This window comes from Melozone crissalis, unplaced genomic scaffold (genome assembly GCF_028551555.1).
Source record: "Melozone crissalis strain CALT ecotype California unplaced genomic scaffold, PUWL_Pcris_2 ptg000073l_1, whole genome shotgun sequence".
NCBI lineage: Eukaryota > Metazoa > Chordata > Aves > Passeriformes > Passerellidae > Melozone > Melozone crissalis.
In genome coordinates, this window is record NW_026535850.1 from 3,144,983 (window position 1) to 3,156,738 (window position 11,756).

The 11,756-nt window shown below is 57.7% G+C and overlaps 1 protein-coding gene across 1 annotated transcript; it reads left to right on the top strand.

Moving 5' to 3' along the window:
* The first annotated feature begins 7,297 nt into the window (after positions 1–7,297).
* LOC128946060 (zinc finger protein 239-like) lies at positions 7,298–9,918 on the top strand. Its single transcript, XM_054289987.1, has 4 exons — positions 7,298–7,359; positions 8,096–8,286; positions 8,440–8,815; positions 8,984–9,918. The coding sequence occupies exons 1-4, from the start codon at positions 7,298–7,300 to the stop codon at positions 9,444–9,446; spliced, it is 1,092 nt and encodes a 363-aa protein (XP_054145962.1). The 3' UTR covers positions 9,447–9,918.
* The last annotated feature ends 1,838 nt before the right edge of the window (positions 9,919–11,756 follow it).

Sequence of the window (11,756 nt, forward strand, 5' to 3'; positions counted from 1 at the left end):
GTTTCCTCTAGCACAATCCTAGTTTCCATCTGTTGCTCAAAGGGTGGCCCCAGTTGCTCCCAGTATGATCCCAGTTGTCCCAATTGTAGTCTCAGTCCTCTCAGCATGGTTCCCGAACCTTCCAGCCGATCCCAGTTGCTCCCAGTGTGTCACATTTTCCTCCCAACATGGGCCCAGTAGCTCCCAGTAAGCCCCAGTCAGGTTCCATTCACACCCAGTGTAATCCCAGTATGATCCCAGTAACCTGCAGTCTAATCTCAGTTGCTCCCAGTCACTCCCAGTCTGATGCCAGTGCCCCCAGTGTGATCCCAGTTGCTCCCAGCATGGGCCCAGCTGTTCCCAGTGTGCTTCCATCACTCCCGTGTGGTTACTGACACTCCCAGTATGGTCCCAGTTGAACCCAGTTGTCCCTGCTCTAGTCCCAGTTACTCCCCAGATGATCCCGGTCCCTCCCAGCATGGTCCCAGTTGTTGTTATTATATTTCTGGAGTCCCAGCTCTCAGGCTGCCACAGCTCTCAGCTGTCCTATCTTCTATTGCTGTTGTTGTATTTCTAGAGTCCCATACGTTCAGGGTGCTCTTCTCACACACAGCTCTTCACAGCAGTGTTGCTCCTGCTTCTTGGTCAGGACTCCTCCAAGACTCTCCCTGCACAGCCAACCCACTCCCTTTTATCCCAGTTATCTTCATCAGCCACAGCAGCCACCCAATTAAGGACATCACAGCTGCGGCCCATTTACAATTAGGATTGGGGCACGGCCACTTATACAATACATATATTTTACTAGGACTCCTACTATACCCACTCACTCCCAGTTGCCCCCAGTGTGGGCCCTGTTCTTCCCAGCATGGTCCCAGTTGTTCCCAGTGTGGTTCCAGTCCCCCCAGGATGGTGACAGACACTCCCAGTATATCCCAGTTGCCCCCAGCATGTCTGTAGTCATTTCCAGGCACTGCCAGTGGCCCCAGTAAGGTGTAAGTTCTCCCAGTATGATCCCCCAGTCATGCCCAGAATATCCCAGTTGCCTCCAGCATGCATCCAGTCCTTCCCAGTTCCTCCAGTTTACTTGCAGCATCATCCCAGTTTCCCTCAGTTGCTCCCAGTAGCCCAAAGTGTGATCCCAGTTGCTGCTCCCTTTCAACCTCTGTATCATCCCAGTAAGCTCCAGTTTGATCCCATTCACATGCCCGCTCTCCCAGTGTGGTCCCAGTATAATCCCAGTTGCTTCCAGTCTCTCCCAGTATGGTCCCAGCTGCATCCAGCATGGTTCCAGTTGCTTCCTAGATCACCCCAGCCAGTCCCAGTATGATGCCATTTGCTCCATGCATGCTCCCAGTTGCTCCCAGTCAGGCCCAGTATGGGGGATGATGTGCAGGGTGTGTTCCCAGTCATTCTCAGACACTCCCAGTATTAGTCCAGTCCCTGCCAGTATGATCCAAAGATGAGCCCAGTGTGCTCCCAGTCCCTGCCAGTATGAACCATTTGTGCTCCACATGGTTCCAGTTGCTCTCTTTCACCCTCACTTTCCTTCCCGTCACTCCCAGTATCTCCCAGTGTACCCCAGTTCCCTCCAGCATCTTCCCACTTCCTTCCAGTATGATCCCATTTGTTTACAAGCACTCCCAGTCAGCCTCAGTGTAGTGGCACTCACTGCCAGTATGATCCCAGTCACCTCCAGCATGATCCCAGTTGAAGTTCAGCAGTTTCCAATCACCCCCAGCATGCAGCCAGTCACTCCCAGTTCCTCCCAGTTGCTCCTATCATGTCCCCACTTGCTCACAGCTACTCCCAGTCATCCTCAGTATAATCCCAGTCACTCCCAGTGTATCCCATTTGCCGCTAACATGGTCTCAATTGCTCCCCACAGGCTCCTGCTCACTCCCAGTATGATCCCAGTATGATCCCAGTGTCCATCAGTGCGATCACATGCTGGCCTGGCATGGCAGTACGATCCAAGTATGATGTTAGTACCAACACAGTACAATCCCAGCCACTCCCAGTATGTTCCCAGTATAATATCAACACAAACCCAGTACAATCCCAGTATGATCCTAGTAGGATGTCAGTACAAAGCCGGTACAGTCCCAGTCACTCCCAGTAGGATCCCAGTCCAGCCCAGTCCCTGGCAGTGCTGCCTCTGCTGGGATCCCCCAGCCCTGTGTGCGTTCCCCCATGGCGCATGTGCCGAGAGGAGCCCCAAGGGCTGGCAGTGGCCAGGCAGGGTCCCCAGCAAGGCCCAGTTTGGATGTGCAGCCCCCAGTTTGCCCAGTTTGCCTCTCCTTTGGCCCAGGCCGGCTTCCCCCCGCCCGCAGCGGCTGGGAGCAGCCGAGAGCCCCGCGCTGCCCATCCCGACCTGTCCCGGCTCCATCCCCGCTCCTGCCGCGGGCTGCGAGGGCTGCGGGAACGGGGCACCAAGGGTGTGGCTGCTGCTGGGGGAGGAGGAGGAGGGAGGGAAGGGCAGGGATGGAGGGGGAGAAGGAGGCGGGGTTAGGGGGGAGGAGGGATGGAAGAGGAAAGGGAGGAAGAGGAGGGACAAAGGAGCATCAAGGAAAGAAGAAAACCACGCGGTCATTCCTTCCCTGAATTCGCAGCCCCCAACCGTGGGATCATCGCCCCCCCCTCACCATCGCGCAAGTGAGTGGGGGGGGGGGGAGCTCAGCCCAGATATCCCGGGGGGCCCCTGGGTTGGGTTTTTTTGGGGGGATGTTTGGAGAATGAAGCAGTCCAAGGCTGAGCGGAAAAGGCCCCTCAGGGGGACATCAGGGGGTGCCGGTGGCGGCTGCCGCCAGAGGCAGCCTGGAGGAGCAGAGCCCTGTGTGCCCCAGGAGCCCAAAGTGGGGAGCCCAGAGAGGGGGGAACGCCGCCATTGGCGGGAGCCTCAAGAGCCTGGAGAGGGGCAGGGGGGACTCCTTGGAGCCGCTGCAGCCCAGAGCAGAGAATGAGGGGAGAAGGGAGCCCGGGAGCCCAAACAGCCCCGGCATCCCGAAATGGGAGAGCAAAGAGGGGGGAGCTTTTGGCATTGCTGGGACTGCCAGCAGCCTGGGCAGGGCGGGCACCGAGTAGACGGGGGACCCCCAGTCCAAGCGTGACCCCAGGAGTTGGGACATGGGGGAACCTCCCCGGGCACCTGCGGGATGGGGGGCGATGCTCTTGGGTTCCAGAGTTCAGGCAGCGCCGGAGCCGCGCGATTCCGGCCGTCCTGTGCTCCCGCCGCTTCCTGCTGCCGCTCCGCCTCTTCCTCCCTCCCTCCTCATCCTCCCCCGGTTCCGGAGTCCTCGAAGCCGGCGGAAGGAGCGGGGATGGAGCCGGGATAGGTCGTAACGGAGCGAGGGCTGGGGGGGATGGCAGCAGTGGGAGTGACTGGGCTGTACTGGGATCATCCTGGGAGCAGCTCGCGGGTGACTGAGTTCTACTGGGACCGTACTGGGATCACACTGGGAGTGAGGAGGAGCAGCGCGATGGCTCCAGCGCTGGGGCTGGGGGCAATCCTGGGGCCCCGGGGGGGCGGCGGGAGCTGAAGGGGACCCCCGGCACCGGGACTCTCTGATCTCCCATCCCGGAGCACCGGAGGTTCCTGAACCCCCATTCCTGGGCACCGGGATCACCCGCATCCCCATTCCCGGGCATGGGATCCACCCTGCACCCCCTGATCCGGCACCAACAACCCCCGCACCCCCACTCCCGGGCATGGGATCCACCCTGCACCCCCTCATCTGACACCAACAACCCCCGCACCCCCACTCCCGGGCAGGGGATCCACCCCGCACCCCCTTCCCGGCCATCTCGCCTCTCCCAGCCCCTAGAGCCCCCTTTTCCTTCCCGCAGAGACCCCCTGGACCCCAGTTCCTGCCTTTCCCAGCCCCCAGCCCCTCCTTTCCTTCACACCGAGGACACCTGGGACCCTTATTCCCGGCCATCCCGGGTTTTCCCACCTTTTGCTGGGAATGGGAACACCTGGGCTCCTTGGAGCTCCCTTTCCTGCATGCAGGAACCCCCTTAGCCCAGCCCGTGCCCCCTCTACCCACCGCAGCCTCCCCTTTTCTCAGTCCTGGAACCCCCGAACCCCGTTCCCTGCTCTCCCAGCTCTCCCTTTGGTTCCTCCTTTGGTTCCCCCGTGCCCCCCCGCCCCCAAATCTCAGTGTCTCCCCAGTTCTCTTGTCCCAGCGTTCCCTGCCCGTGGGGCTGTCGGAGCCCGGCCCGGGGTTCCCCCGGTTGGTGTCCATGGGGTCCCTGGCTGGGATCCCCTTCCAGCGGGATCTCGGTGCAGCCAGAGCCGGCACCACGAGCGGCACCGGCACGGGGCCACCGGGGAGCTGCTGCTGCTGCAGCTGCATCCTGCCATTCCCAGTTGCTCCCAGTTCCTCCCAGTGGCTGCGCAGTCGGCTCCCAGCATGCGCCTGGCAGCTCCCAGCACCCCCCAGATAGGGACCAATCACACCCCCTGCAATCCCAGTCCGATTGTAGCTACTCCCAGTATGATCCCAGTCACTTCCAGTATGATCCCAGTCAGTCCCAGTATGATCCCAGTCAGTCCCAGTATGATCCCGGTCACTTGCAGTGTAACTCCACTCACTCCCAGTCTGATGCCAGTGGCCCCCAGTGTGATCCCAGTTTCTCCCTGTCAATGCCAGCATGACCCCAGGAGCCTCCAATATAATCCCAGTGATTCCCAGTCTCTCCCAGTATATCCCAGTCCTCCCCAGCATGCTTCCAGTCACTCCCAGTTCCCCTCAGTTGCTTTCAGCATGATTCCAGTTGCTCACAGCCATTCCCAGTCAATCCCTGTATGACTCCAGTCACCCTCAGTGTGATCCCAGTCTCACCCAGCATGGATCCAACTGCTCCCACTGTCAAACCAGTATGATCCTAGTTGCTGCCAGAGTAGTTCCAGTTGTTCCCAGTTCCTCGCAGCATGGTTCCAGTTGTCCCTAGAATAGTCCCAGTCCCGCTCACCGAGGTCCAACTCACTCCCAGTTGCCCCCAGCATGGTCCCAGCTGTTCCCTGTGTGCTTCCAGTCCCCCCAGTATGGTCACAGACAGTCTCAGCGTATCCCAGTTGGCCTGGTACAGTTCTAGTTAGATCAGAATGATCCCAGTCTTTTCCAGTTCCTCCCAGTTGCCTCCAGGATGATCCCAGTTTCTAGCAGTTGCCCAAAGTGTGATCCCAGTGGCTCCCAGGGTGACCCCAGCAGGAGCAGTAGTCACTCCCAGTATGGTTCCACTCGCTTCTTGGATGATCCCAGTCACTCCCAGTATTATGCCAGTGGCCCCCATTATGATCCCAGTTGCTCCCTGTCAATGCCAGGATTACCCCAGGAGCCTCTAGTATGATCCCAGTGATTCCCAGTCTCCCCCAGTATATCCCAGTCAGCCCCAGCATGCTCCCAGTCACTCCCAGTTCCCCCCAGTTGCTTTCAGCATGATCCCAGTTGCTCACAGCCACTCCCAGTCACTCCCAGTATGGTTCCAGTCACCCCCAGTATGACCCCAGTCAGTCCCAGATACTCCCAGCGTTATTGCAGTCATGCTCAGAGTGACTCCCTGGCACTCCCAGTGTGGGCCCAGTTGCTCCCAGTCACTTCCAGTATGGTTCTAGTCAGAACCAGCGCCTTCCCAGTCACTCCCAGTATGATCCCAGCCATTTTCCATAGGATCCCAGTAGGATCCCAGCATGGGCACAGCTGCTCCCATGATCATCCAGTGTGGCTCCAGTTGCTGCCATTTACCCCCTTTGTGGTTTCAGTCTCTCCCAGTGTATCCCAGTTGCTCCCAGCATCTTCCCAGTCATTCCCAGCTGCCCTGAGTAGCTTCCAGCCTGATGCCAGTTGCTCACAGCCACTCCCAGTCACCCTCAGTGCAGTCCCAGTTGCTGCCAGTATGATCCAGTATGATGCCAGTCACTCCCAGCATTGGCCAGCTCCTCCTACTGTGATCCCAGTAGGATCCCAGTAGCCCCCAGCAAGGTTCCACTCACTCCCTGTTCCTCCCAGTGTGATCCCAGTTGTCCCAGTATAGTGCCAGGTACTCCATAGATGATCTCAGTCCCTGCCAGCATGGTCCCAGTCATGCCCAGTTGTCCCCAGTGTACATCCAGTCATTCCCACTCGCTCCCAGGTACCCCCAGCATGGTGTCCCAGTTCTCCCCAGCATGGTCCCACCTGTTCCCAATGTGGTTCCAGTCACCCGAGGATGGTTAACAGACACTCCTGGTATATCCCAGTGTCCCTCAGCATGCTCACAGTCATTCCCAGTTACCCCAGTGCAGCCCAGTCCACCCCAGTCCCTGGTGGTGCTGCCACTGCTGGGATCCCCCAGCCCTGTGTGCGTTCCCCCCTGGCGGATGTGCCGAGAGGAGCCCCAAGGGCTGGCAGTGGCCAGGCAGGGTCCCCAGCAAGGCCCAGTTTGGATGTGCAGCCCCCAGTTTGCCCAGTTTGCCTCTCCTTTGGCCCGGGCCGGCTTCCCCCCGCCCGCAGCGGCTGGGAGCAGCCGAGAGCCCCGCGCTGCCCATCCCGACCTGTCCCGGCTCCATCCCCGCTCCTGCCGCGGGCTGCGAGGGCTGCGGGAACGGGGCACCAAGGGTGTGGCTGCTGCTGGGGGAGGAGGAGGAGGGAGGGAAGGGCAGGGATGGAGGGGGAGGAGGAGAAGGAATGGAAGGGGCAGGATGGAAGAGGAGAAGGAGGTGGGTATAACACAGAGGAGCTCGAGGAGGGATGGAAGGGGAGGAGAAAGAGGAGGGAAGGAGGCGGGGTTACAGGGGAGGAGGAGAGGGAGGAGGGATGGAGGAGGAGAAGGAGGTGGGGACAAGACAGAGGAGGAGCGGGAGGAAGAGGTGGGACAAAGGCTGATCAAGGGTGAACAGATGGAACCGCGCTGCAGCCCTGCCTGAATTCGCAGCCCCCACCTGTGGGATCATCGCCCCCCCCCCCCCCCCCCCGCGCCCATCGTGCAGGTTAGCGGGGAGGGGGAGCCCGGCCCAGACATCCCGAGGAGTCCCTGGGTGGGGTTTTTGGGGGGATGTTTGGAGAATGAAGCAGTCCAAGGCTGAGCGGAAAAGGCCCCTCAGGGGGACATCAGGGGGTGCCGGTGGCGGCTGCCGCCAGAGGCAGCCTGGAGGAGCAGAGCCCTGTGTCCCCCAGGAGCCCAAAGTGGGGAGCCCAGAGAGGGGGGAGCGCCGCCATTGGCGGGAGCCTCAAGAGCCTGGAGAGGGGCAGGGGGGACTCCTTGGAGCCACTGCAGCCCAGAGCAGAGAATGAGGGGAGAAGGGAGCCCGGGAGCCCAAACAGCCCTGCATCCCGAAATGGGGAGAGCCAAGAGGGGGGAGCTTTTGGCATCGCTGGGACTGCCAGCAGCCTGGGCAGGGCAGGCACCAAGGAGAAGGGGCACCCCCAATCCAAGCGTGACCCCAGCAGCTGGGACAGGGGGGAACCCCCGAACACCAGAGGGGAGGGACCAGGGACAGGGAACTCCTGGGAGGCTTTTCCAGGGCTGGATCTTGGTGTTTGGGAGGTTTTTATGGAGCCCACGTGGCCAGTGACTTGTAGAGATGGACTCGGGCAGAGGGACATTCAAACTGAACATGTGTTGGGCAAGATGAAACAGGGAAGCCTCATAAATATGATTGGCAAAAGAATTTGAGAATATTGAAACTCTAAGCAAGATTGAGATGGAAGCAAGCTTTGAGATACCTTAGTGAACAACTGGAAAACAATGGTGTGGCCTGACTGAAGGTAATCCCCTTTTGTTGAAACAATTCCCTCTGCGTGCAGACAGACCCAGGGGTCAGAGCAGACCCTAATAGCTCAGCAGAAGGGGTCCAAAGCGGTGTGTTTAGGGTTTAAAATGTAGCACAGTATCATGATGTAATGATTCTTGCAGGCTGTATGTAAATGCTCTAGGATTTGTATCTTGTACTAGATTGGTTAGTGAGAAATAGAATATTCAACAGAGAAGAAGATTTGTTGTATTGTAATGGGAAGCTTATTCTCTTACGCTCTTCCCCTCTTACTCTCTCACCCTCTCATCCTCTCTACCCCGCTCTTCTCTCGGGCCCGCTCCGACCTGTGGCTGGCAGCTCCAAGCAGGGCCCTGCACCCAGGCCCTTTGCAATAAACCGCAACTTCCACGCCCTGGCTGCAGAGATCTCTCGTTTCCATCCGTCCCGACCGTCCTACCCCTCAACACTCCTACAAATGTGCTCATCCCTTGTTTTCCCCAAACCAGAATTTCCCATTGCCAACCCCTGGGATGCTGCGAGGAAGAGGGAGATGCCCCGGGACACTGAGGCAGGTGAGGAGGAAGTCAGTGCCCCTTTCCCATCTGTGCTGCTCCATCTCCAAGCCCAGCACGGCCCCGGCTGCAGCTCAGCCCTGGGGGAATCTCCTTGCCCTTGCCTGTGGCACGGAGGCAAATCCCATCCTGTCCTTGTCCTTCCTCCCCCAGAGCAGGAGCTGAGCATGGAGAGCAGGGAGGACAAACGCCTGTGGCAGAACCTGGTGGAAGAGGCCGTTTTGAGCAGCTCCACGGCGCAGGAAGGCAACGGGGAGGAAAAGCCCTGGAGATGCCGCACGAGGAGGGGCTGCAAACGCAGCTGGCGGGGATCTGAGGGGGAAAGAGCCAGCCTGGGCCGGGAAGGCGGCCGGAGATGGAGCCAGAGCTCGGAGCTGGTACTCCATGAGCAGCTCCATGATGGGAAGAAGCCCCATACGTGCGTGGAGTGTGGAAAGAACTTCAGGTGGAACTGCGACCTGATTGTGCACCAGAGGACCCACACTGGGGAGAAGCCCTATGAGTGTGGGGAGTGTGGGAAGAGCTTCAGGTGGAGCTCCAACCTGATCAAGCACCAGAGAATCCACACTGGGGAGAAGCCCTATGAGTGTGGGGAGTGTGGGAAGAGCTTCTGTGGGAGCTCCAGCCTGATCAAGCACCAGAGGATCCACACTGGAGAACGGCCCTTCGAGTGCGGGGAGTGTGGACAGAGCTTCAGCCAGCGCTCCCACCTGATCTCGCACCAGAGGACCCACACTGGGGAGAGGCCCTACAAGTGTTCCAAGTGTGGGAAGGGGTTTCAGACCAGCTCCCATCTCGTCCGGCACTATCAGAGTCACACAGAGGAGAGGCCCTTCCAATGCCCCGACTGTGGGAAGGGATTCAGGTGGAACTCCACCCTCGTCAGGCACAGGCACATCCACACTGGGGAGAAGCCCTACGAGTGTGATAAATGCAGGAAGAGGTTTCAGACCAGCTCCCATCTCCTCCAGCACTATCGCATTCACACAGAGGAGAGGCCCTTCCGCTGCCCCGAGTGCGGGAAGGGATTCAAGCACAACTCCACCCTCGTCAAGCACCGGCGCATCCACACTGGGGAGAGGCCCTACGAGTGTCCCCAGTGTGGGAAGAGCTTCTCCAGCAGCTCTGACTTGACCCGACACCAACGGAGGCACCGGTAAGGGAAGCCCTGCAAGTGCCCTGAGTGCGGGAAGAGCTTCGTGCGCTGCTCCAGCTCCATCCCCCACTGGAGAAGGCACTCTGGGCAAAGCCCTGGTCACTCCCATTCCTTGTGATCCATGTTGGTAACACACCTGGCAGCTTTTACTTTTGTTTTGGCCCTAATGTTTCTAGCTTCTCTATCTCTTTGCACTTGAAAAGTCAAGAGAGATGGATCTGTCACCTGAAAACCACTGAAATCCCAGTGAAAACAACTCGATCTTACCCAAAAGGGCTCAATCCCACCTCAAAAAAACTCAGTGCCGTACCAAACTCACTTGATTCCTCAGCCACCTAAGTAAGATGGGGCTGGGAGGAGATTGGGAGAAGTGGGATCTCAGTTAGAGCGGTGGGATGAGGATTGTGTGGAGCTGGGTGTGTGGGATGCATTTGATAGCAAATAAAATTTTCAGACTTACTGATTTCTCTCCCGTTCATGTTCAGTCCGTTGCAGTTCTGTTTGCAGAGTGCCGCCTTCTCAGCTCATTGTGTTTGTGTCCCCTTTTCTCTCCTGCCTCTCTTTGCCTGCTTTGTTTCTCTCTCAGTGTCTCTCTTGACCCAGGGACCACCATAGATCCTCCCCTGATTTAATTGACCCAGGCACCCCCCGAGACCCTCCGTATATTTAATTGCCTCAGGGACCACCAAATACCCTCCTTTGATTTATTGCCCCAGTGACCACCAAAGATTCTGCCCTCATTCAATTGACCCTGCCCTGATTTAATTGACCTCTGCCCTGTTTTAATTGACCCCTCTGCCACCAAAAACCCTCCCCATATTATTTATTATTTTATTTCCCAAATATTATTTTAATTCCCAGTCCCAGGAGCTGAAGTCCTGAAGGCTGGCAGGGAAATGTCTCTGTAGGATTTTGCTCCATTTGCCTTCAAGGGCGGGAACATCTTTTCCTGTCTGGGAGCTGGAATTCCAGCCTTTTGGAATGTATGCCGAGCAATACAGACTGGCATATGGACTGGGATCAAATGGATTGGGATCAAATATGGACTGGGATCAAATAGGGACTGGGATCATATGTACTATCCCGAATTTCCTCATTATCCAAAAATTCCCATAATTCTGGAATTTATGTTATCCCAAAATTCTCATTATCCCAAATTTCCCATTATCCCAAATTTCCCCATTATCCCAAAATTCTTGTTATCCCAAATTTCCCATTGATCTGGAATTTCTGTTAGACTGGAATTCCCGTTATCCCAAATTTCCCCTTGATCCCAGAATTCCCATTATCCTGGAATTTCTGTTATCCCGGAATTCCCATTATCCCAGTTCCCCATTATCCCACTCTCCTAGTTCCCCCCATTATCCCAGTCCCCCACATTATCCCAGTTCCCCCCTTATCCCATTTTTCCTGTTATACCAGTTTCCCCCGTTTTCCAGTTCCCCCCCACCCCGCTATCCTGTGCCCCCCAGTTATCCCAGTTCCCTACTCAGCGGATGCCTGAGAGACTGGAATCCTATGCACTGGGACAAACTGGAATGGGATAGCCCAGACTGGGATCCTATGGACTCGGATTATATGGAACTGGGATCCTATGGACTGGGATAAACTGGACTGGGATAGCCTGCACTGGGATCCTACGGAAAAGGATAAACTGGACTGTGATAAACTGGAATGGGACCAAGTAGGGATTGGGACTGTATAAACTGGAACCCTGTGAAATGGGATCCTATAGACTGGGACTGCACAGACTGGGACCATATGGATCCAGGCCATACACACTGGGATAAACTGGTCTGAGATTCTATGGACTGGGATCCCACCAAACTGGGATCGCATGGACCGGGACTGGAGAAATAGGGATGGCACGGAAGAGGAGGGATAACGGAGATCGAGAAAGGATGGAAAAAAGAGGAGTAGGTGGGGTTAGGGAGGAGCAGGAGGAGGAGGAGGGGTAAAATGGGAGGGAAGAAGGAGGAGAAGGAGGGAGGGTCAGGGAGGAGGAGGAGGAGGGAGGGAAAGGGAGGGACAAAGGAGGAGAAGGAGGTGGGGAAAGAGGAGGGGGAGGAGGGATGGAAGAGGAGAAGGAGGTGGGGTGAGGGAGAAGGAGGAAGAGAGGGGATGGAACAGGAGGAGCGGGAGGAAGAGGAAGAGGAGGGACAAAGGCGGATCAAGGCTGAGCAGATGGAACCATGCGCTGCAGCCCTGCCTGAACTTGCAGCCCCCACCTGTGGGATCATCGCCCCCCCCCTGTCGTGCTGGTGAGCAGGGAGGGGGAGCCCGGCCCAGACATCCTGGGGGGTCCCTGGGTGGG